The 26,352-nt window shown below is 44.7% G+C and overlaps 1 protein-coding gene across 6 annotated transcripts in view; it reads right to left on the bottom strand.

Annotated features, from left to right (window-relative positions):
• The window catches only part of ptprub (protein tyrosine phosphatase receptor type Ub), an 833,961-nt gene that overhangs the window by 723,923 nt on the left and 83,686 nt on the right, over positions 1–26,352 (bottom strand). The window contains exon 1 of one of the 6 annotated variants that reach the window (XM_068011596.1): positions 16,863–16,960. The exons of the other annotated variants lie outside the window; for them this stretch is intronic. Within the exon in view, the coding sequence (XP_067867697.1) occupies positions 16,863–16,941 (79 nt within the window). The 5' untranslated portion in view covers positions 16,942–16,960. Of the gene's footprint in view, positions 1–16,862; positions 16,961–26,352 lie in introns of those variants that run through there. 6 annotated transcript variants of the gene reach the window in all.

Below are 26,352 nucleotides of genomic sequence, written 5' to 3'. Positions count from 1 at the left end.
AGCGCTATTGTATGAATTTAAAAATTGTGCAATAGAGACATTACTTTCCAAAAATCAGAAGGAGGATAAAATAACTGGCACAGATATTGAAGCAAATAAAATTCTTGCCAATTCTGTACTCTACTGCATTTCGGATGAGAAAAGTCCAGCCAGATGCACTGGCCTCAACAAGTGTTAATCACCAGCTGTGTATGGGATACATGTGATTTACAAGCTCATTGACTAAACTTCTCGCCATAAAGCAGTTCCAAAAACTCTTGATTTGATTTATGCTATTGGGCAAAAATGGTGAACTCATTCCAGTAAAATAAAATCAAGGTTTTTGCAAATGATTTTAAATGTCCAATTTATTACTGTGTCAAGGCATTACACTGTCAGTCCCAATTTAGAACTCACTGAATAATATTATGAATAAACTTATGTCAAAGCCTCATGACAACATAGTCTCTTTGCCTCCCTAAGTACAACTGTTATATTGAAATACTTGCAGGGTGCAGAATATTCAGCCTTGAATGAGAAATCAATCACAACTAGATTTAAACAACTTAACACTGATCTGCTCCAGCTATTTTACAAATTTCACCTTGCAGACTGCTAGCTTGTGCAATTTCTAGCCAGTTACCAGATTGATATATCAGATACAAACAGATAGATTACATATTCCAACAAATGCGAAACTGGCAGCTACTGAAATATGGGAACACCTTTAAATGCCAATCCTGTCTATAAACCTTCCATCAGTTGAGTCTTTATGACCCATTATAGTGCAAGCCATAGAAACTCAAGTTCTGCTCAAGATTTTGATGAACCCCCAGGTATTTGCAGGGGCTGACCAGTATAAATTTTAAAGATCACACATTTATGATGACGAAAACATTCATATTACTTACCACGTGATACCAACAATAAACCATCAAATTAAACAGGCAAAGCATAATTTTATACAAAAAAAGTCGAAGCTACCTCTGCTGGTCAGGCTGATTTCTTCCCTTCTTAGCTTCTATCCATCTGTTCCCGTCTGGTGTTGGCTGTGACTCAGTTGGTAGCATTCTCACCCGAGTCAGAAAGCTGTGGCTATGTAGACAGATTTTGGAAAGATGTAAAGGTAACAGGGTTGTAGTGGTGGGTGATTTTAACTTCCCCTATATTGACTGGGACTCACTTAGTGCTAGGGGCTTGGATGGGCAGAATTTGTCAGGAGCATCCAGGAGGGCTTCTTGAAACAATATGTAGATAGTCCAACTAGGGATGGGGCCGTACTGGACCTGGTATTGGGGAATGAGCCCAGCCAGGTGGTCGAAGTTTCAGTAGGGGAGCATTTCGGGAACAGGGACCATAATTCCGTAAGTTTTAAGGTACTTGTGGATAAGGATAAGAGTAGTCCTCGGGTGAAGGTGCTAAATTGGGGGAAGGCTAATTATAACAATATTAGGCAGGAACTGAAGAATTTAGATTGGGGGCGGCTGTTTGAGGGTAAATCAACATCTGACATGTGGGAGTCTTTCAAACGTCAGTTGATTAGAGTCCAGAACCGGCATGTTCCTGTGAGGAAGATAGATAAGTTTGGCAAGTTTCGGGAACTTTGGATAATGAGGGATATTGTAAGCCTAGTCAAAAAGAAAAAGGAAGCATTCGTTAGGGCTGGAAGGCTGGGAACAGACGAAGCCCTTGAGGAATATAAAGACAGTAGGAAGGAACTTAAGCAAGGAGTCAGGAGGGCTAAAAGGGGTCATGAAAAGTCATTGGCAGACAGGATTAAGGAGAATCTCAAGACTTTTTATACGTATATAAAGAGCAAGAGGGTAACCAGGGAAAGGGTTGGCCCACTCAAGGACAGAGAAGGGAATCTAAGTGTGGAGCCAGAGGAAATGGGCGAGGTACTAAATGAGTACTTTGCATCAGTATTCACCAAACAGAAGGACTTGGTGGATGATGAGCCTAGGGAAGGGAGTGTAGATAGTCTCGGTCATGTCGTTATCAAAAAGGAGGTGGTATTGGGCGTCTTGCAAAGCATTAAGGTAGATAAGTCCCCAGGGCCTGATGGGATCTACCCCAGAATACTGAGGGAGGAAAGGGAAGAAATTGCTAGGGCCTTGACAGAAATCTTTGCATCCTCATTGGCTACAGGTGAGGTCCCAGAGGACTGGAGAATAGCCAATGTTGTTCCTTTGTTTAAGAAGGGTAGCAAGGATAGTCCAGGAAATTTTAGGCCGGCGAGCCTTACGTCAGTGGTAGGGAAATTATTAGAGAGGATTCTTCGGGACAGGATTTACTCCCATTTGGAAACAAATGAACTTCTTAGCAAGAAGCAGCATGGTTTTGTGAAGGGGAGGTCATGTCTCACTAACTTGATTGAGTTTTTTTGAGGAAGTGACGATGATGATTGATGAAGGAAGGGCAGTGAACGTTGTCTATATGGACTTCAGTAAAGCCTTTGACAAGGCCCCTCATGGCAGACTGGTACAAAAGGTGAAGTTACACGGGATCAGAGGTGAGCTGGCAAGATGGATACAGAACTAGCTCGGTCATCAAAGACAGAGGGCAGCAGTGGAAGGGTGCTTTTCTGAATGGAGGGCTGTGACTAGTGGTGTTCCACAGGGATCAGTGCTGGGATCTTTGCTCTTTGTAGTATATATAAATGATTTGGAGGAAAATGTAGCTGGTCTGTTTAGTAAGTTTGCGGACAACACAAAGGTTGGTGGAGTTGCAGATAGTGATGAGGATTATCAGAGGATACAGCAGGATATAGATCGGTTGGAGACTTGGGTGGAGAAATGGCAGATGGAGTTTAATCCGGACAAATGTGAGGTAATCCATTTTGGAAGATCTCCTACAGGTGGGAAGTATACAGTAAATGGCAGAACCCTTAGGAGTATTGACAGGCAGAGAGATCTGGGCGTACAATTCCACAGGTCAATGAAAGTGGCAACGCAGGTGGATAAGGTAGTCAAGAAGGCATACGGCATGCTTGCCTTCATCAGTCAGGGCATAGAGTATAAAAATTGGCAAGTCATGCTGCAACTGTACAGAACCTTAGTTAGGCCACACTTGGAATATTGCATGCAATTCTGGTCGCCACACTACCAGAAGGACGTGGAGGCTTTGGAGAGGGTACAGAAGAGGTTTACCAGGATGTTGCCTGGTCTGGAGGGCATTAGCTATGAGGAAAGGTTGGATAAACTCGGATTGTTTTCACTGGAATGACGGAGGTGGAGGGGCAACATGATAGAGGTTTACAAAGTTATGAGTGGCATGGACAGAGTGGATAGTCAGAAGCTTTTTCCCAGGGTGGTAGAGTCAGTTACTAGGGGACATAGGTTTAAGGTGCAAGGGGCAAAGTTTAGAGGGGATGTGCGGGGCAAGTTTTTTTTTTTTTTTTTTTACACAGAGGGTGGTGAGTGCCTGGAACTTGCTGCTGGGGGAGGTGGTGGAAGCAGGTATGATAGCGACGTTTAAGAGGCATCTTGACAAGTACATGAATAGGATGGGAATAGAGGTCCCCGGAAGTGCAAAAGGTTTTAGTTTAGACAGGCATCAAGATCGGCGCAGGCTTGGAGGGACGAATGGCCTGTTCATGTGCTGTACTGTTCTTTGTTCTTGCTCAAGTCCCACTCCAGGATGCGAGCAGAAAAATCTAAGTTAACACTCCTAACAGTATTGAGGGAGTGCTTCACTGTTGGAGGTGCTGTCTTTTGAATGAGATGTTAAACAGAGACCCATCTGCCCTCTTGGGTGGACATAAAAGATCCCATGCCACTATTGCGAAGAAGAGCAGGGGAGCTCTCCCTGGTGTCTTTGCCAATATTTATCACTCAATCAACATCACTAAAACAGATGATCTGGTCATTATTACATTGCTGTGGAGCTTGCTGTGCACAAAGTGAATGCTGTGTTGGCTGTAAAGCTCTTTGGGCCGTCCAGTGGCCATAAAAGGCATTATATAAATGCTAGTCTTTCTTTCTCTCCCTTCCATTTATTTCAATTTTACTGTTTCAAATGTGCTCTAGTCCACCCATTCAAATCCTTTATTTTTCACTTTTTAAAATTATTCACTTATGTATATCCTCGGTTTCATCTGTCCATTCTAACCCTTACTGTAACACTGTTCAAAAAAAAATCATTGGCTGAAAACTGGTTCTAAAAGCTGAATGTTCAGCTGTGCCCGAAATACAATCCTATCAAGTAAACTCCAACCATTATTGTGCATCAAACAGTACATGGTGAACAAATGGACAAGGGATCTACCTATGAATATAGATGGTAAAACAGCTGAGTTCAATCTCTGTTAAAGGCACTATATAAAGGAAAGCTTTTCTTGAAGCAGTGAGTAAAATGGTGGACTTAAGACAATCTTAAGTGTTGATGGGCACCATTTGGAATTCAATGAATACAGAGGAGGCCCCAATGGTTTGGATGCCAAGGTGATACCAGTTTGAGAAATGGGTAACTGCAAATCCATTAGTCTTATTTTGCCAAATAATCAATAACAAAGTTGAGAATTACCTATTCGAAAATAACCTTGAAAGTTTCGAGGCAAGTCCTGCCTGACCAACCGCCACGATTTTTTTTTTAGTGAAACTCCAAGTAGATATTGGAAAGCCCTATGATACACTATACCTAACTTTTCAAAAAGGCAATGATAAAGTTCCACATGGAAGTTTAACGCAGTGGGTATCTAAGTAAAAGTTGGGAGGATCAGATGAATAAAGAATTATCTGAACGATGATGTAGCAGGCACCAATTAGGAGTGTGATGTCAGGCTGGACAGATTATAGCATGATTGCCCCAGAGCTCTTCTTTTGGGCCTCCTTATCTCGAGAGACAATGGATACGCGCCTGGAGGTGGTCAGTGGTTTGTGAAGCAGCGCCTGGAGTGGCTATAAAGGCCAATTCTGGAGTGACAGGCTCTTCCACAGGTGCTGCAGAGAAATTTGTTTGTCGGGGCTGTTGCACAGTTGGCTCTCCCCTTGCGCCTCTGTCTTTTTTCCTGCCAACTACTAAGTCTCTTCGACTCGCCACAATTTAGCCCTGTCTTTATGGCTGCCCGCCAGCTCTGGCGAATGCTGGCAACTGACTCCCACGACTTGTGATCAATGTCACACGATTTCATGTCGCGTTTGCAGACGTCTTTATAACGGAGACATGGACGGCCGGTGGGTCTGATACCAGTGGCGAGCTCGCTGTACAATGTGTCTTTGGGGATCCTGCCATCTTCCATGCGGCTCACATGGCCAAGCCATCTCAAGCGCCGCTGACTCAGTAGTGTGTATAAGCTGGGGATGTTGGCCGCTTCAAGGACTTCTGTGTTGGAGATATAGTCCTGCCACCTGATGCCAAGTATTCTCCGAAGGCAGCGAAGATGGAATGAATTGAGACGTCGCTCTTGGCTGGCATACGTTGTCCAGGCCTCGCTGCCGTAGAGCAAGGTACTGAGGACACAGGCCTGATACACTCGGACTTTTGTGTTCCGTGTCAGTGCGCCATTTTCCCACACTCTCTTGGCCAGTCTGAACATAGCAGTGGAAGCCTTACCCATGCGCTTGTTGATTTCTGCATCTAGAGACAGGTTACTGGTGATAGTTGAGCCTAGGTAGGTGAACTCTTGAACCACTTCCAGAGCGTGGTCGCCAATATTGATGGATGGAGCATTTCTGACATCCTGCCCCATGATGTTCGTTTTCTTGAGGCTGATGGTTAGGCCAAATTCATTGCAGGCAGACGCAAACCTGTCGATGAGACTCTGCAGGCATTCTTCAGTGTGAGATGTTAAAGCAGCATCGTCAGCAAAGAGGAGTTCTCTGATGAGGACTTTCCGTACTTTGGACTTCGCTCTTAGACGGGCAAGGTTGAACAACCTGCCCCCTGATCTTGTGTGGAGGAAAATTCCTTCTTCAGAGGATTTGAACGCATGTGAAAGCAGCAGGGAGAAGAAAATCCCAAAAAGTGTGGGTGCGAGAACACAGCCCTGTTTCACACCACTCAGGATAGGAAAGGGCTCTGATGAGGAGCCACCATGTTGAATTGTGCCTTTCATATTGTCATGGAATGAGGTGATGATACTTAGTAGCTTTGGTGGACATCCGATCTTTTCTAGTAGTCTGAAGAGACCACGTCTGCTGACGAGGTCAAAGGCTTTGGTGAGATCAATGAAAGCAATGTAGAGGGGCATCTGTTGTTCACGGCATTTCTCCTGTATCTGACGAAGGGAGAACAGCATGTCAATAGTCGATCTCTCTGCACGAAAGCCACACTGTGCCTCAGGGTCGACGCGCTCGGCCAGCTTCTGGAGCCTGTTCAGAGCGACTCGAGCAAAGACTTTCCCCACTATGCTGAGCAGGGAGATTCCACGGTAGTTGTTGCAGTCACCGCGGTCACCTTTGTTTTTATAGAGGGTGATGATGTTGGCATCGCGCATGTCCTGGGGTACTGCTCCCTCGTCCCAGCACAGGCATAGCAGTTCATGTAGTGCTGAGAGTATAGCAGGCTTGGCACTCTTGATTATTTCAGGGGTAATGCTGTCCTTCCCAGGGGCTTTTCCGCTGGCTAGGGAATCAATGGCATCACTGAGTTCCGATTTGGTTGGCTGTATGTCCAGCTCATCCATGACTGGTAGAGGCTGGGCTGCATTGAGGGCAGTCTCAGTGACAGCATTCTCCCTGGAGTACAGTTCTAGGTAGTGCTCAACCCAGCGGTCCATCTGTTTGCGTTGGTCAGTGATTATGTCCCCCGATTTAGATTTGAGGGGGGTGATCTTCTTGATGGTTGGCCCAAGAGCTCTCTTCATGCCATCATACATTCCTCTGATGTTTCCAGTGTCTGAGGCCAGCTGAATATGACTGCATAGGTGTTGCCAGTAGTCGTTTGCGCAACGCCTAGCTGTTCTTTGTGCAGTACTTCTGGCTGCTTTAAGTGCTGCGGATGTTAAATCGCTGGGGGCTTTCTTGTAGTTCAAAAGTGCAATGCGCTTAGCGGCTATGACAGGTTCCAGCTCTTCATTATGAGATTGAAACCAGTCTGCATTTCTCTTCGCACTTTTGCCGTAGGTGGTCAAAGCTGACTCATAGATGGCGTCTCTGATGTGGGCCCACTTGGTCTCAGCATCCCCTGTGGGAGTGTTTTGAAGGGCTGTTACAAGTGAATTTAGAAATTTTTGTAACAGCTGTGGGTGAGAAATTCTGCTCGTGTTGATGCGCGGGTGGCCCTTCTGCTTGGAATGATGCAACTTCTTTGGTCTGAGTCTAACCTTGCTGCACACCAGGGAGTGGTCGGTGTCGCAGTCCGCACTGTGGAAGCTGCGTGTGATTTGAACACTGTTTAAGGCGGCTCGCCTTGTGACAATGAGGTCTAGCTGGTGCCAACGACGTGATCTTGGGTGCCTCCATGAAACCTGGTGACAGGGTTTAGTGTGAAAGAACGAGTTGGTGATGCAGAGGTTATGATAGGTACACAACTCAAGCAGTCTCTGCCCGTTCTCATTCATCCTTCCAACGCCATAGCGCCCAAGGCAGGAGGGCCATGAGTCATGGTCGGCCCCAACCCTGGCATTAAAGTCCCCCAGCAGGAACAGGTGTTCGGTGTTGGGGGTGCTGCTAATGATGTTATGGAGTTGTTCATAGAACTGGTCTTTAGCTTCAGGTGCGGAACAGAGTGTTGGAGCATAGATGCTGAGTAGGTGTACTGGACCAGAGGTGGTGAGCAGTCGGATGGACAGTATGCGTTCCGAGCCATTTGAGGGAGGCTCTATCATGCTGAGCAAGGAGTTTCTGATGGCGAAGCCCACTCCATGCTGTCTTGGTTCTTCAGGATCCCTGCCCTGCCAGAAGAAGGTGTAGTCTTGCTCTGCTAGAGAGCCACTCGCGGGGAGGCGAGTCTCCTGAAGTGCTGCAATGTCCACATTGAGTCTACTGAGCTCGTTGTTAATGATGGCGGTCTTCCGAGAATCGTTGATTTGTGTAAGGTCTTTCGACAGGCCAGGACACATAGTTCTGACGTTCCAGCTTGCAAAGCGAAGGGCTGGTACCTTCTTTCCTTTTTTCATGTTGTTTGGTGCGGTGTATCAGTCCACCTTTCGGGCAATGACCCTGAGCTCCAAGCACCCATTGAAGCAGGCAGACTGTGGCGGGACAGAACCTTATTGACCGGGGGCTGCCCAGTTTGAGGCGGGCGGTAGCTGTCCAGTGAGGTGCAATGACCTCTCCCACCGACAAAGGCAACCCGTGGCGCCCAGTTTCTACGCCAATTTATCTGGACTTATAACCCGTAACTGCTGCCTTCCGTGTTGTTTCAGTCGCTGTGAGGCAACTATGGAGTGACCTCTCCATGGCGCATGCCTGGGCAAATTTATGGAGGTTGAGAGTTGCCCAGTCGTCAAAACCCCCCTCTCGGCCTTTCTGGTGGGGTCCAAAGGAGTGCAGGACACGACGTTTGGCACCAGTATGGCTGCAGGAACTGCCGGAAACATGCCAAAGGTGACACATGACCGCCTACGGGGTTCCGCTCCGGATTTTCTGTTAGGGTTTACTCCCTTAGCCTTGGTCTCTCCCGAGACGCCCACAAGGCAGTGGGGTTGTTGGGGCCCCTACACAGGTGTAGGATGGTGCCGGTGGGAGGAGGGGATGCAAGGGGGAGGGGTAGAGGGAGGGGGTGGGGGGGGGGTGCAGGGGAAGGGGGTGCGGGGGGAAGATGGTGCGAGGGGGGGGCGGGCTGGGACGGGATTGTGAGGGGGTGAGCTGAGAGGGTGGAGCAGGGAAGGGGACGGGGGTGGGGGGGGGTGGAAGGGGGGTAAAGGGGGGGTGGAATCTGGTGTAGGTAATAAGCCATTTCCTCAGTGCCCACCATCGACGTCCGGAAAGCTCATCCACGTCCTTCGGGAGGTGAAGCATCATTTGGCAGACTTAGAGGTGATTACATTTGTTAAGGGTTTTTTTTTGCAGTGGTTTAAATAAAGGCATGCAGCATTGCCGACAGTGCGCTGCAGATGCTCTCCGAGCCATCTCCCGCGGGCGCTTTGAAGTTGCGGCCGGGGGGGCCGTTGCCCCAGAGCTAGTACATTTGGTAATCTATAAAAAATTACTAGGATTCTGAAACACAATTTAGTCAAATTTGTGTATAATAATAAACTAGGAAGAAAGAGTCTGAAGCATCATCACAGGAGCTGCAAATAACCTGGATAATATGAAATGTATAGTTTTACACATTGGAAGAAAAATATGGAAGTATAGTTACTTAATAAATGGTGTTGAACTAAGAGAGGGGATAAAAAGTACATGTGAGCAATAGTACATTCCATCTTCAGTCCCTGTAGCAGCTACCAAAGCAACAGAATTCCAAACAAAATTGGTGGAGTTCAATTCTGAAATCTTAATGCTGAAATGTATATTGCTCTAGTCAGCCCACACATTGAATACTGAAATCAGGACTGGTCGCTGGAAGGGCAATGGGGCTGATCCCTCGGGTCAAATGCTAAATTATGGAGGGAAAAGGTCTGAAAAGCTTGGGCAATTAAGCTGTGAAAGAGTGTGGCTGAGAGATATCTTTTTTGAAGTAGCAAAGGTTTAACCCTGAGCATTACTTAAAGCTGAATAAAAGGTGCACAGATACAAATTGATAAAAGGCACCTTCAAGACTATTGTCAGGAAACACTTTTCCACACAAAGGATCATTAACAACCAGAATGGTAGGAAAGTGGAACCAAAACATTCTGGAGTCATTCCAGTGGCAGGTAGATACTGTGATTGGGGGCGGGGTGGGGTGGGGGGGGCGTGGAATTATGTGTCTTTATGGACAGATAAGCTACGTGGGCTGGATAGCATCCCTCTGTGCTTATCCTTGTGAAATCTTTGCACTACGTAAGGCTCTATTGACCAATTTCTTCACTAATTGAATGTTCTGTTGATTATAGTGAGGAATAATTAAATATTCAGACCCATTAAAATGACCCAAGCTGGTGGTTAATTGTGCAAAGTCTTGCCCAGTTTTAAGTCACATGAAATGAACTTCACATTTTATTTTTCTGGCAGTACCACATGCCAGCTGCCCACTTAAGTCAAAGACCAAAAATACATGATAGCATGTGTTCTGTTGTCTCAGCAATATCAGTTTCCTGTAAAACAGGACACGATTGGATGTACATAATTTGACCACAGTATAGTAGTCACCTTCCAATAACAGATTCAATGATCGGTCAATTACATGAAAAATACTGGGACATAGAGTGGAGTACAAGCCTCCCACAGGATGCAATTACAATTTCTGCTCACAGTGCTTCCCTTTTGCCATACACAAACTATGGATGAAAGCACAAAGACATGTGGCCCAGGCTGCCAGCGCTCTGAAAAATAATGACCGGAACAGCACCAAGTGAGCTTAGTGCTCAAGGCAGGACTCTGTCTGTGCCAAGGCCTTAACAGCAGTTGCTACAAAATCAATCCAAAAATCACTGCACAGAATACTAGTAGCAGAATTTCACACATTTTTGTACATTGTCTCTTGCATGCAGAAGTTCAACCGTAGAGTTAGCCATTATTTGTTGAACCAGAATGCTGAAATCACACACAAGGCCAAAATTACGCAAAAGTCCAAGGCCATCCCAGGCTTGAAAATCTCTGTCATTGGGAGTTTTCAAGCAAATTCTAACATCTCTTTTGCACTTCAAAACAGGATGCAGGAAAAATCTTGCTGTCCAATAAACAAATCTCTCCCTCACAATACATCACCTGTGAAATAACTTGGGGCATTTAAGACACTATACTGTTGCAAGTTTTTTTTTTCTCTTGAGCCTCTCTGCATTACTCTCTAGTTTGTCCCTCTTCCCATTGCGTTGATACTACTATTGTCATTGCTCCTCTGAACTTTTCTATGCTGGTCTTACTCTCGATGTATTGTCCTGGATTTTGCAGTAAAATTAAATGACAAGGCTAGCAGCACTCACTATTATTAAAGAGTAAATTGAGCAGCAACTTCCAGCAACCACACATGCACAGTTAAGCAGAGAAATCAGGAAGTCCCTATCAGAGTTGTCCTGCTTCTCCAGAGCTAGTACCTCGCTGACAGACTCAAGACTGAAATACATAAACCAGCATTAGATTGCAGTACTCAGTCACTAGATACCACTAAAACTGGGAAAAAGTTAGGGTTTGCCCATTCAAGTGTTAATTAATTTTTAATGGTGTGTTTAGTCTTAATTACTGCCAGACAACCTCCCTGGTACTGAAAATTAACTTTTACAAGTGTGATCCTTCAGATTTCAACTATTTTAGTTGGAGATTTTAAAATTTAAAAACAAAAATTAAATTTTCAGTCTTTTATTTCTCTCTCTCAATCTCAGTCATTCATGGCATAGGAGGAGGCCATTCGGCCCATCAAGTCCATGCCAGCTCTTTGTGGAACAATTCAGTCAGTCGCACTCTCCCGTGTCACAGTAAGGATTCTGCAATCTGGTCAAAGATTAGTTTGCCCTTTTCACACATCACCAGATTCCCGATAGAGTTTGCTGCATTTCCAATCACAAGTTCTGTTGCAAAAGCTCAGAGGGTCTGAGCAAGTGTAAGTGCAATGAACAGCGAACAAAGTTAGTTCACCACTGATCACAAAATCCAGCCCAATAATTGTACAGTATGCTCTACCCTCCACATTATGTCAAAAGCAAGAACTACTCACATTTCCTCCAACTCCAATTCATTCTTATTCAAGCCCTCAAAACAGTTGTGTTAGCTTCTCTTCCTTCCAGGCTTTTAAAAATGTGGCAATCCCCAAGCACTATTTCTCCATTTTATCATCTTCTGTTCTAAGTTTTTCAGCCCAGATAGCTTTCTTGGCCCTTTTGTGGAGTTTCTCAATTATAAGCAGCAAACAGTTGACTATTAATCAACAGTTGACAAACTTTGGAGAACTTAAGAAATAGGAGCAACAGACCATACAGACTCTCCAGCCTGCTCTGCCATTCAATACAATATTGGCTGATCTTTTGCCTCAACTTTGCTTTCCCACCTGCTACCTATATCCCTCAATTTCCTGAGACATAAAGTCTGTCTCTCAGCAGTTGGTTTGCCCATCTTCTCTGCTGGGATACAATACCTGCTATTAGAGTGCGACAGGGAGGAAAAGAAAACTTGCTGAGGAAAATCAAATGCCACCGGCACACTGTTTCAATATTTTCTGTCGCCTTTAACCTATCCATCTTAATATAGATATGTTTTCATTAGGTGATAAAAGGTTTAAAGACTTGCCCATTGAACTCTTCAGAATTGGTCCATGTTCTAGCAGCAGCAGATAACTCTGCAAATTCTCCTCGGCAATTGTTTTGATTACAATTGACCAAGTTATGAAAAATCTAATCAGCACTCAACATAAAAGGGTTACTGTCTCTGAGTGACTACATGGAAATCAATCCGTGTGGCTTCTGTTCAAAGTATTGCTGCTCTCCTGCTCGCCAATTCAATAATGGATCAGTTGCAATGCTGCTCAACAGTTGAGCCAATAAAGCAGCAACATAGTCCAGACTGCTAATACAGACCCAATGTCTTCATTCGATGCTTGAGAAATGAACTGGTGCCTGTCCAATGTGCCCATTAATTGGCACACTGTATAAACTAAACAAAATACAGATCATGTTCTATATCTATCTGTATACTATACATAGAGAAGTCATTTTTAAGCAGAATTCCTGCCCCATCCAATTTTCTCCATTGCTGGCCTGAAGGCAGTGACTCACGGTAACTTTCCATCAACATCAAGCACCTTCTGACCACCTCATCCAATTAGTCACTCTTCATGCATAACTTCAGCAGGTCACTTGACCATTAGAGGTACGACAGCAGACCTTAAAATGGTCCTCATCAGGCCTTCACATATGCACATTTTCCAGTCAGTAGATACTGATCAGCAGCTGGCATTCTGGCTGATATTTCCCCTACTGAACCAAGAATGTTGATGGTAATTATAGAGCTCACACCACCACCCCAATAGAAATCAACTAACACATCACAGTCTGGGAATCAAGCTTGAAATTCTCCAGCTCGATGACCCTGTTCCTCAGTTCCACACACAACCCGTCTGCAGCCTTTAGCACAATTGACCACGTCATCTTCCTCCAAAGCCTCTCCACCGCCATCCAGCTCGGTAGGACTGTGGTCACCTAATTCCACTCTTATCTATCTAAATCGTAGCCAGAGAATAACCTGCAATGGCTTCTCTACCCACTCCGTTACCTCTGGTAGCACCCAAGGATCTATCCTTAGCCCCCTCCTAATTCTCATCTGCATGCTGCCTTTCGGTGACATCATCCAAAAACAGTGGCAGTTTTCAAATGTATGTCAACAACACCCGGCTGTACCTCACCACCATTTCTCTCGATTCCTCTACTGTCTCTAAATTATCAGACTGCTTGTCCAACATCCAGTACTGGATGAGCAGAAAAATTGATTCCAATTGAATATTGGAAACACAGAAGCCATCGTTTACAGTCCCCGCTGTAAACTCCATTCCCTAACCATCGGCTCCACCCTGCTCTCTGGCAACTCTCAAGACTAAGCCAGACTGTTCACAACCTTGGTGTCTTAACTGACCCCAGATGAGCTTTTGACCACATACCAGTGCCATCACTAAGACCGCCTAAACATTGGACGTCCAAAAATCCAGCTGTCCGAAAACCGGAATTGTCCAAAAGCCAGGCATTTTTGAAACTATTCAGATTCAACAAGTTTAGTATCAATTGATCATAATTACTTGAAAAAACTGAACCAGCTTTTTATAGTATCCTCCTTAAAGAGCTATGGGGAGAAGGGGAGCGGCAAGGGCCAGGGAGCAGTGGGGAGCAGCGGGGATTGGTTTTCCGAAATCTAGGAAAATCCAAAATCCGGCATGGTCTCAGTCCCGATGGGGTTGGATTTTGGATGCCTGACTTGTTTTTTTACCTCCGTAACATTGCCAAACTTCACCACTGCCCCAGCTCATATGCTACAGAAACCTTCATTGTTACATCGAGACTTGACTATTCCAATGCACCCCTGCCCAGCCTCTCACTCTACCCTCAGTAAACTTGAGGTCATCCAAAAACTCTTGCTGGTATTCTTACTCGCACCAACTCTTGTTCACCCATTGCTGACTTATACTGGTTCCTGGTTAAGCAACACCTCTATTTTAAAATTCTCATCTTTTTTTCCCCAAAACCCTCTGTGACCTCAAAACTCTCCATCTCTGTAACCTCCTCCAGTGCCACAACCCTCCAAGATAGCTGCACTCTTAATTCTGACCTCTTGAGCATCCCCAATTTTAATTGATACACCCATTGGTGGACATGCCTTAAGTTTTGGAATTCCCTCCCTAAACCTCTCCTCCTCCAGTTTTAAGACCTACCTCTTTGACTAAGTTTTTGGTCATCTGCCCTAACATCTTCTTTTGTTACTCGGTGTCAAATTGTGCTTTATAAACACTCCTGTAAAAGCGCCTTGGGATATTTTATTATGATAAAAGTTGCTAAAAAAATACAAGTTGTTGTTGTGAACTTCACATATATCGCAATATACATAGACCAATATACAAACACACATACACAAAGAAACCTTCAGTATAAAAGGGGCAATGGCCACATCTGTGCAATAAATATATGCACTCTCTATATAAAATAAACACCTGCTTTTGACCTAGTCTTTAAGGGGAATGCGTTAAGCTGTCCTTTGTTTCAGGAGGATAGAAAATCATGTAACCAATGTCCAAGTACAAATTAATTTAGAGTCATTTTAAAAAGTACATTAGCTTTTACCTCAAAAGAAATGGCAGTTAAAAAATGGGTCTAGATCCAGAGTACAATACAAAACACCTACATTAAAGGTTAGCACAGCATAAATGGAAGACTCAAATATGCATGAAAAATAGGATACAATGACAAGATCAATATTGCAGCCAGAGACGTAGGTTTTAACGAAGCTGGCTGAATGGACTAAATGGATTTGAACCCAAGTCATACAGCTGGGACAGAGAACTCTTATGTGTTACAAGTACAGTACAATGAGTTCTGGCAGTCTTGTTCCAGTAGCCAATGAACAAAGGTTGACAGCACAACTCTACCTTTACTAAACAGAGTAGGGATAAAGTGTGCAAAGAATGTTGTGATGTTGCAGTCAGACAAACTGGAAACAAAGGGAATGAGGGGTGGGGGAGAAGCAGCAGTGTTAAGCTAACATACTGTATTTGCCCAACTCTTTTTTTGCAATGAGGAAAAAATATCTTAAAAACAGCTCAATACTGTGCAGAGAAGTCTCGCAATGTTTACTTAATGCAGCAACCAAAATCCTACAGTCCCACTATTTTACAGGCAAGCACCATTTTCAATTTGTTCTGAGCGGTGTCTGCTTACAACGCAACCACTAGGTGGCGTAGTAATGGAACATGCACAAATGCAGCCTCATCAACTGAAACGTCACTGTCTGCGACATCTCAGGCAGCTGCCAGTAATAATGATGGTGCTGCTCAGTTTAACACACGAAAAAAATTTAAGCCAAACCCCCTCACCCCTCAATGGCCTCGATTTCTGCCTCCACCCACTAGCCCCCCCCCCAACAGTACTCTCTCAATCTTCTGTTCTTTGCTCCCCACTGCGATCGTCGCCTCAATTGCCGCAATCCGTTTCCTGCTCGCTCGCCGCCCTATCCCAATGTTCCCTCCCATGTTGCTCGCTCCCCACCTGGAAAAGCAGCATAACCTGTGCGGGGGTGGGGGGGGTGCAGCGTGGGAGAAGGGAGGGGCAGCGAGCAGGGTCCTAGCAGCGAGGCATGAAGTAAGCGGTGGGATGGAGAAGCAAAAATGGAACAGCGAGCAGGCAGGTGTGGGAGAGAACAGCGGGAGGGAGTGGGGAAAAGCAGCAATTGAGGCCGCTTTCCAAAACTTGCGCTGGAGGCTAACGTCCCTTTACGGGATGTGTATTTGCACGCATTAGTACTGGCAAGCTGTCAAAGCTTGGCCGCACTTTGCATATACTTGAGGACGAATGCATTCCGCACATGCGTGCAGCTCAGACCGCAGTGATGACATCGGCACTTGGCTGCGTAGTCGTCAGGAGACATGCAGTTTGTTCTTTCAGTACTGTACAAATACATTCAGTATTTTGAACAAAAGCTATGATTTTTCCTTTTTCTTTTTTAAGCATTTAATCCCATCAGTGAGGTAAACCTGTACTTTGCTTTGAACGCGAGAGAGACTGGATGAATTTGACCTTTAGAGGCGGTAATATTTCCACACATTATTCTGGAAACAAAATCCCCATGAAACAGATGGAATTTTCCAAGTACATAAACAAATCAATAATTAAAAATCAGCTGCAATTAAGAGACTGCACCATTTAGGGGACTAAGGGTGAAATCAGTATTTAGTCACACTCAAGACTTGTTACACATGAAGGAGCTGATGGTTTTCTACAAATTGCACTTGGCTGCTCCATTTCAAAAACAATGGAAGCTGCTTCCTGCTTTTGTGTGTCCAGTGCTGGTCTGGGAACTGAACAATTATTTTGGAGACTTACTGCAGCAGAGTTACAAGTGATAGGTCAATGTGAAGGGTCAGTCAAAAACAAAATTTGTAAATTAGATCTAAAGAAAGATAGATCATGGTAAATTAACCTTTCTTAACTACAGGTAATTTCAGAACAATTTGTTATAAAGGCTGGCTCGGGTCTGCAAATGAAACCCGACCTGTGCCTGACAGAACCACATCCGAGCTCAAGCCGACCAGAGTCCTTTCATTTTCGCCCATGCCCGACCATCAGTTAACCTACCTTCCTTTTTCACTTTGTTGCTTATCTGCACAAGCTTAAAATAATAAAACCACTTTTCAAGTCCAAAAAGTACATTAACAGTGGAGCCACTTACCAGAGGTGGTGATAGTGTGTCCCCGACCCGGCCAGACCCCGAATGCCGGACTCGGAAGTGCGACCCGACCCCGCCCCATCGGGTTCGAAACGGTTAGCCCGCCTTTAATTCGTTATATAAAGTTTGGATCACTGGACCATAAGGTTCAAGGTTTGTGACAAAAATCTGAGAAACCTCAAGAAGGTTTTACACTGAGCTGGAACAGAGGAGATCACAAGAACATAAGCAATCGGAGCAGGACAAGGCGATTTAGCCCCTCAGGTCTGCTCTGCATTCAATAAGATTATGGCTGATCTTCTACTTCAATTCAAATTTTCAAAAGGTACACAATAATACCTTCCCAACATTTTAATCAGCGCAAGCTTTTTATACAAATTGATCAATTGAAAATTCATTATTACTTCCACATCCAAAGTTCCACAAGTAAAAGAAAGAAGGACTAGCATTTATATAGCAACTTTCACGTCAGCACATCCTACAGCACTTTACAGCCACTGAAGTATTTTCAAATTGTAGTCACTGTTGTAATGTAGGCAATACAACATTTAATTTGAGCACAGAAAGCTCCCCAAAACAGCCATAAGATAATGACCAGATCATCTATTTTTGTGATGTTGGTTGAGTCATAAATATTGGAGGGCAGCTCTCTTGATCATCTTCAAATAGTGCCATGGGATCTTTTACATTCACTTAAAAGGACAGATGGGGCCTCAGTTTAATGTTCTATTCAAAAGTCACCTTCAACAGCGCAGTACTCCCTCAGTATTGCACTGAAGTGTTGGCATGGAATTTTGTCCTCAAGTCTCTGAACTGGATCGCAAATCCACAACCTCCTGACTCAGACTGCTACCACTGAGCCACGGCTGACACTTCTAAGTACTATAAAGCAGCAGGCTCAATGTGTCCTGGACAGCTCATTTGGTAAATACATTCTTCAATGTGGAAACAGTCCCAACGGATCTGGGATAGGATGGGGCTATGGAAAGCCAGCTATGCCGAGTTAAGGAATCTCAGGCAGGGTGCTGATAATGATGCTGCAAAAGGCTGAATGTCTTTGGGCTGGAGGAGAAAAATAACAGTCTGGATCAACACTCCTAATAGCTATCCAGTGATTCTTGCTAGAAGGTGCTTGTGTGGGCATCAATAATTGGGCTTTGTTGTGAATGCTCTCCCCACTCCTCCAAACCCATATTATAGCACTCCTATCAATGTTCACTTATGAAGATTGGCCACTTGGCTGAGATGCTGAAAAGAAAGGATTTGGATTTATACAGTGCCTTTTAGGACATCAATATGTCCCAAAGCGATTTACAGCTAATTAGATACCTTTTGAAGTGTAATCACTCATGTAATGTAGGAGAGCAGACAACACAAGCCAGTGCCTTCAACCCAAAAAGAAAAACACATTTAAAATTCATTTCAGAAACTACAAACATTTTTTGTTCCTTTTTTCCCTAGTCATGCTCCTGGACCACAACGGGTTAAAGAGCCAACAATGAAGAGTGCAAAGGAGACCTCAACCTGCAAACACCAAACACAGGATCTGGTGACTGTAAAATTGGATCCTTCCAACTGCTTGCATTTGTTTCTATTTGAATTTACTAAACCTTTGTTAGTCTAATCCCTCGAGAATAGAGTAATAGAACTGTGGGGTATGAACCCTGAAAACCAAAAGCTGCACGGTTTTCTTGACCTATTACTGCAGTAATCAGTACAGATACATAGATAAAACTTGTCCTCTTTCAATTTTCTTGGCTCCTCTCGACAGCACTGAAGGAACTAGAAATTATAATTTCAATCCTTCGCAGGTCAAAGCTCTGGGGTCAGTTTCTCCTCTTTGCAGAAGCTTTTGTTATCATTGCTGGGCTCCCATTCTGTTCCTTCCAATTAAATTAGAATCAACTCCTGTTGATGCAAGCTACCCATTTCTACTGTAACAGAAGCAGAACCTAACTGCTATTTTACAGCATCTTTCACAATGAAACATTCAATTACAGTAACTGGCATTTATATAGCTTCTTTAAATGTGGTAAAACATGCCCAAGGGATTCACAGGAGCGTTATCAAACAAAACTTGACCCTCATGCCAGATGAGGAGATATTGGAACAAGTCATCAAAATCAAAGAGTTAGGTTTTAAGGAGCATTTTAAAGGAAGATGAGAGGGAAGTAGTTTAACAGAGATTTAAAGGAGGGAATTTCAGAGCTTGGGGCACAGCCACCAATGGTGAACAATGAAAAAAATCGGGGATGTGCAAGAGACCAAAACTGGGAGGAGTGCAGAGAACTCATAGGGTTTTAAGGCTGGAGGAGTTGACAGTGATAGGGAGAGGAGAGATTTGAAATCAAGGATGAGAATTTTAACATCTAGTCATTGCCAGACCAGAAGCCAATGTAACTATGCACTTTATGGAAAAACTGCATGTTAACAAATGTTCAGTTGCTTGCAAATCACAAATGCAGACCAGATCCAGGATGGTAGACCTGATGATCAAATGCATCTGGTGGGGTACATGCATAGAGCCACATGATGTTACAAGGCAGCAACAACCCACAGGCCGAGAGGGAGAGGTGTTCAATTTTACTAAAGATACTAAAGTAGGAGGCATAGTAATTAATTGAGAACAAAGAGGAAGCTGCAAGGGGTATTGACTAGATAAAATAGTGGAATGAACAACAAACTGACATAATGAACTCAATATCAATATGATGGGGTGCATTTTGATAAAGAAAATCAAAGGAATTAGACTTTGAATGGGGTAAGATTTGGTCATGTGGAAGTTTAAAAGGGATTTAGGGATTCAAGTTAAGACATTAAAAGCAGCAATTCAAGTGAATAAGAGCCTAAAAAAATCTGATGAATACTGGGTTTTATCGTGAGATAAAGATATGAAAGTCACAATGTAATGATGTGCTGTGGAAGGGTTGAGAGAAGTGGTGAAGTGATAAAGCTGGGGGTCATCAGCGTACACGAGGATGCTTGACCCTATGGGGGCTGAATTTTGCTTGTCCCTCAGCGTCAGGGGTCGTGGCGGGGATGCCCGTAAAATACTTGTGGGAGAGGCCCGCACAACCCACGACGCCGAGAAGGCCCTGCTGCATTTTACCGGTGGCAGCGAGGCCTCGGTGTGGCCCCCACCACCCTTCCCCCCCCCCCCACCCCCGGCCGCTTGGTGTCGGGGCCTTCATTTAAAATATTAAAATCAATTAAAACAAGATGCAAATAAACCTAACCGATCCTGGCGGCTGTCCCACGCCGATTTTACGGCCGCCAATCACAACCCGCGCGCCTTCGGAACACCATTCGGAGTTCTGAGGCGAGACACTGGTTGAGGGGGTGGAGGGAGGACTGAAATTATCAGGGCATGAGTAGGGTGGGGGGTGGGGAGGAGGAGCGGGAAAAATGCTTATTGGCTGTGGGGATGGTGGGAAGGGGTTGAAGGGCAAATGTGAAGAGGTTGTGGGGAGGGCGGTGGGAGTTCGGGTTGGGACTAAAATGAATTTGACATATAGGCCAATAAAAAAAAACACATTGGGGGGGTTTGGGAAAGGGCCTGCACCTTTTATTTAAGAAAATGTACAATAATGTTTCGTTTAAAACTCTAATCTTTCCTAAGGGCTTGGAGCCCTTTAAAAATGGCGCTTGCGTGGTGGCACCGGACGCCATGGCCGGGGTTGGAGCAACCACCCCCTCTACATCAGGGGGTGGCTGTTCCGCCGCCTCCATTTAGAAGCGCGTAAAATCGCAGGGGCTCAGCGGTGGCCGACGTGCATGGGTACACCGCTGCGATGTGCGGCGCGCTAATAAAATTCAGCCTTATGCCTTCAGAGGACGTTGCCACGGAGAAACATGTACATGAGGAAGAGGAGGGGGTAAGGACAGATCCTAGGGGGACTCCAAAAGGTAACAGGGCAGGGCAGCAAAGGAAGTCATTGCTGGAGTGGAACCAAGCGAGGGCAATCCCACTGAGCCGGATAACGAAGGAGAGACTTTGGATGATAAATGTGCGATCGACTAAAAAGGCTGCAGAAGTCGTCAAGGACAATGAGGAAGAAAATTGCACCATGGTCACAGCCACTGAAGAGGTCATTCATGAATTTCATTCGGGCAGTTTCAGTACTACGGCAGGGGTAGAAACTGGAGTGGACAGAAACGAGCATAGAGTTGAGAGAAGGATGAGCACAGATTTGGGACGCAACAAGATGTTCAAGGACTTTGTAGAGGAAAGGGAGGTTTGAGGTTAGAGTTAGTTTGCAAGGGCAGCTGGGTGGAGGGTGGGTTTCCTGTGGAGCAATGGTTGATACTGTTTTGGCAGCACTTGAGGAGAGGGAACTATTTATAATGTCAGTTAACATGGGTGCCAGGAAGGGAAGTTGGATCATTCTAAAACAATCCAATTATTTATTTTCAGTTCTCTAGAAATATTCAATACAAGATGACTAACAACAACTTGGCTTGACAATTTGGGTGAAAGGAGGATTTTAAAAAGCGGAAAAGTTCTTTAGAAGCAGTTAGTAAGTACATTGTCCTGTGTGGAAGTGAGCCAAACAAACAAGGAGGATCCTGTGTTTGATTGATGGTCTGTGTTGACTTAGCTGACTCAGTTACAGGAGCAGTTGGAGTGCTCAGCACCCCCAGATTAAGGGCATGGGGGGGAAAAAAAAAGAAAACCAGCCTGCATATGCTCTCCTGATAAATATGCAGTTATCGTGAAGGACAGCATATGACCACAAAACCACAATCCAGCATGAGGCAACACCTTCAAGAGAGATGGGGGAAGACAAGTTGGGGGAATGGAAAAGAGGGAGAATATAAAAGTCTTCATTCACTTTGTAAATCAAAGTTTTCCTTGTTGCACACATACTTCGGGTCATAGAGTCATGGAGTCAGAGAGATACAGCACTGAAACAGGCCCTTCGGCCCACCGAAGCTGTGCCGACTAACAACCATCCATTTATACTAATCCTACATTAATCCCATGTCCCCTACCACATCCCCACCATTCTCCTACCACCTACCTACACTAAGGGCAATTTACAATGGTCAATTTACCTATCAACCTGCAAGTCTTTGGCTGTGGGAGGAAACCGGAGCACCCAGCGGAAACCCACGCAGTCACAGGGAGAACTTGCAAACTTCGCACAGGCCTTTAGTTTAACGGACAGCAGAAAGGAATAAAGGCGACATGAACCTGTAAAGAGCACAGAGGTGATTTCCTGTGACAGTAAAATGGGATCCTTTCAATAGTTTGCTCCTCTTGTTTTCTTAAATTTATCAAATCTTTGTAGTCTAATCCCTTGGGGCCCACCTGTAATAGAACAGGATTGTGTAAACCCCAATTAAGATTTCATCTCAGTGTTTTAAACCAGATTTGGCAGAAAACTAATCCATTTGTTAAGAGCTCATTAGCTTGTTAGATACTTTGTGTGCAAAGTATTCTTTAAAGAGACATTTTCACAATTTTGTCCACATGCCTGGCTAGATTTTGAAATCAACGAACAGCATCTAATCTATCCATCTACCACGAGCTTGTTTAGTTAGTCAGGCGGCCACTGCCTGTCACAGAATCATTCCCACTGTTGGAATACAAGTTGTACCACAACTATATTAATGTGCGAGTTAATAACATACACCAAAATTTAACCGTTGTACAGTTGAGGACCCAAAGCAGATGGCAAATTGTCCGGTTCCTGCGACACAAGGCCCAGGAGATTTTAATTCTCCTGCACCTGTTTGGCCATGTCATTAGTCTCCTGCCTGCAGGACAGGAGGCCACCACCTATGAGATAAACGAAACAGTCCCCTGGCAGTCAGGTGTGTGGTTCAGAGAAGGGTTGCTACCATGTTGGGTATGGGATGGGGCTGAGAATCCAAGGCAACAGGGCAGGCCTAAGGTTTCCTTATGGAGATCAAAGGAGCATTCTTGCTTCTCCTGGACCATAAGGAAACAAAATTAAAACAAAAAACTTACTTTCCTGTGCCTCTTCGATGTCTGCCGTGGCTCAGTTGGTAGGTAGTTGGTAGTTGGTAGGTAGTTACAAGGTTCCAGGTTCAAGTCCTACTGCAGGGCTTGAGCACAAAAATCAAGGTGGACACTCCAGTGTAGTACTGAGGAAGTGCTGCACTGTCAGAGGTGCCAACTTTCAGATAAGACATTAAATGGAGGCCCCATCTGCTTGCTTAGGTGGATATATAAAATTCCATGGCATTATTTTGAAGAGCAGCAGAGAAATTATCCCCGGTGTCCTGGCCAATATTTATCACTCAATCAACATAACAAAAACAGATTATCTGGTCATTATCACATTGTTGTTTGTGGGAGCTTGCTATGCACATACTGGATGCTGTGTTTCCTACATTACAACAATTACTACACTTCAAAAAGTACTTCATTAGCTGTAAAGCATGGAGTTGCTCAGCAACTGTGAAAGGCACCATACTAATGTAAGTCTTTCTTTTCTTTTGTCTTCTGGCCCATGACCCACTTGCTGCCGGGTTGGCCTAACCAGAAATCCATGAGGGCCCTCTCCCTCCCACCACCTCACACAGGCCTGGAGTTAAAACTGCAGTAGGGGCCTGAGCTGCAGCTTTAAAGCAGGATCCCACTGTCTTCCAGTGGGTGCTTCTCGCCTGGTAAAAATAGCAGGGGCGTTTTCCCATGCTGGTGGAGGCAGAGGCCCATGAAAATTGGGGGAAAAAAGCCGCCGGGCAGGTGTCCCAACATCTTCCCGCCTCCTTCTGTCTTTTCCAGGGTTGAGTTGGGAGTCTGGTTGACAACTTGCCTGGCAACAACAGGATGACAATTGAAGTATTTAAGGAAGCAATTAAGAGAAATTTTGCACCTGCAATGGCTATTGCTAACAGCGGATGGGGTCACACGCAGCATCTGGAATGCGACAGCTTAGAGGAGGCAACTGCACAGCAGGAAGTCATTGAGGCCTGCACTCAGTACTATAAACGGGAAAGGTAGAAAGCCTGAGGTCAGCAATAAGCAGAGGCTTGCAATGACAGGAGGTCACTGAGGCTGATGTTAATGATAGTGGTCTTTGTAAGGAAGTTGCTGGCAGTCCCTGCAGGAAACTCTCACTAAATGGGGCTACAGACCTTCCGCATCTCCCTTCCATTTTCTCCAGAAGTAGCTACTCCAAGTCACCACAGCACAAATCTCTGTGCAACCACTATGAAGATTGCCAGTGGCCCTTTAAATCCTGTCCACTCAATCCTGATCCCGACTTGTCATCTCTAATTGGACAGTAACCAGAGGTGGGTTCCTAATACAGTGGTTGATGTTTCCCCTCTGCAATGCAGGGAGGCTAAAATGAATTGCAGTGCCCCGACTGCCTGAGAGCCCCCAGAGCTTTGCATTGCCTAGAAACCCCTAGCTCAGCAGAGTGCAGTGTAAACCTGGGACCTAGCTGGTCTGTGCATAGAGAGGTGCACTTTCAAACTATGCCATCAGGTTTATATTTCCCCACATCAATCCTTGGTGGCAGCATTACCGGCATCAGTTAATTTGAAAACCCAATGCTCCCACAATGTGTATTAAACAGGGTATTAAACACAATTTAATAGAGCCAAAATCCCTTGTGCAGTCACGAATCAATATACTTTGGTTTATTGCAAATGCATCGCGTACACTAAAACTGATGGCTCGTGAACAGATAATGACCCAAAAGGGAGACCTTAATGGCTGAAAGCAGTATCAGGCTGAGTAATTGAAAAAATTAAATGCAGTATATTAATAAACTGGATTTAATTATTGGAAATGATAAAGTTCAGCATGTGCTCTGTATGCCTAACTGTATGTGACTGTACAGAATGTTATTTCTAATTATAGGAACGGATGCAGTTTGTAACCAGTTTGTTGTCTTGGGGATGCTAGCCAGCGATACTCAGCACTCAAATGGATCTTACAATAAATTAAATTCATCCTATTTTTAAGCCCATCTTTGGTACATTACTGTCGCAAATTGGAATCCGTATCTCCTACATATTGACTGGAAAAAACATAGTTCTCATTATCTAAAAGATCTGTTCAACTCATGCCACTGAAACCCTTTGCCTTCCTAAGTATTGGTTTTGCAATCCCTTCCTCAACAACCCAATCTGTACTCTGGCACCTGCATTAACTCCCAATAACTTCTCACCTCATCTTGGCTGAACTCCCCATTGCTCAATGCATTACCTTCAAAATTGTCTGCAAGTCCGTCCAGAGCCTCACCCCATCCTACCTCTGAAACTTCCTCCAGCGCTACATGCCTGCTGCCAGCCTCCACTCTTCCACTTCCAACTGTGAATTTTCCCTCTCTGCACTCTTATTGTGGCAGAGCCTTCAGTTGTCATTCCCGTGCTGTGGAATTCCCTCCCGAAATCCCGCCAGCTAGCTAAAATGTATTACCTCCAACCTTCAAAAGATTCCTTTCAAAACCCACGTCATAGTCATTTAGAGTCAGTTACAGAACAGGAGGCCGCCATTTGGCCCATTAAGTCAGTGACCATCTCCCCTAATTTCCATCCTGTTTGACTCTGAACTCCCAATTGTAAGGCAAGTTGAGACACCTTGTTGCATTAAATGCTTTTTTGCCAAATAATGGCCACTTGGGATGAGGCAACAGAGGGTCACATGCACCTTTGGAACCACATTCCAACAAGAAGCTACTTATTGTCAACTTGGCTCAGTTGGTAGACCTCTTAGCCAAGTCAGATGTTTGAAGTTCATTGTCCACTCCAAGACTTAGATTCATAATCAAAACAGGCACTTCAGTACAATACTGATGGAGTGCCACATTTCCAGAGGTGTCATCTTTCAGTCCTGTCTGCACTGCCCTCTCAAGTGGGCATAAAATATCCCACAGCACTATTCAAAAAGGAGAGTGGAAGAATTATTTACTTGCCCAGGCCAACATTTATCCTTCAACCAACATCAACAAAAGCATTATCTGATCAATTATGTCATCGCTATTCGTTGGACCTTGCGGTGCACAAATTGGCTGCCACATTTCCTACAATACAAGAGTGACTATACTTCAAAAAGGTACCTGTGATGTGGTTTACAATGTTCTAAGGTCGTGAAATGCATTTATAAATGCAAGCTCTTTCTTTTAGAAAAGGCATTAAACCAAGACTACATCTGCCGATTCATGGTGGTCTCTAAAGATTCTATGAAACTATTTGAAGAGCCAAGAATTTTCTGTGTCCTGACAACAATCTTCCCTCAACCAAGACCACAAAGAACAGATTAACTGGTTATTCAGCTGCACGTGTCAGCCGTGGCTCAGTTGGTAGCACTCCTTCCTCTAAATCAGAGGGTTCAAGTCCTATTCCAGGACTGAAGCTCAAAAATCATGGCTGACATTCCAGTGCAGTACTGAGGGAGTGCTGCACTGGTAGAAGTGCTGACTTTCAGATGAGGCCCTGTCTACCCTCTCAGGTGGATGTAAAAAGATCTCATGGCATTATTTCAAAGTAGAGTGGGGGAAGAGAGCCCTTG

Source organism: Heterodontus francisci, chromosome 31 (assembly GCF_036365525.1).
Source record: "Heterodontus francisci isolate sHetFra1 chromosome 31, sHetFra1.hap1, whole genome shotgun sequence".
NCBI lineage: Eukaryota > Metazoa > Chordata > Chondrichthyes > Heterodontiformes > Heterodontidae > Heterodontus > Heterodontus francisci.
The sequence above is the reverse complement of the archived record's forward strand: the minus strand, read 5'-3'. Positions and strand labels throughout refer to the sequence as shown.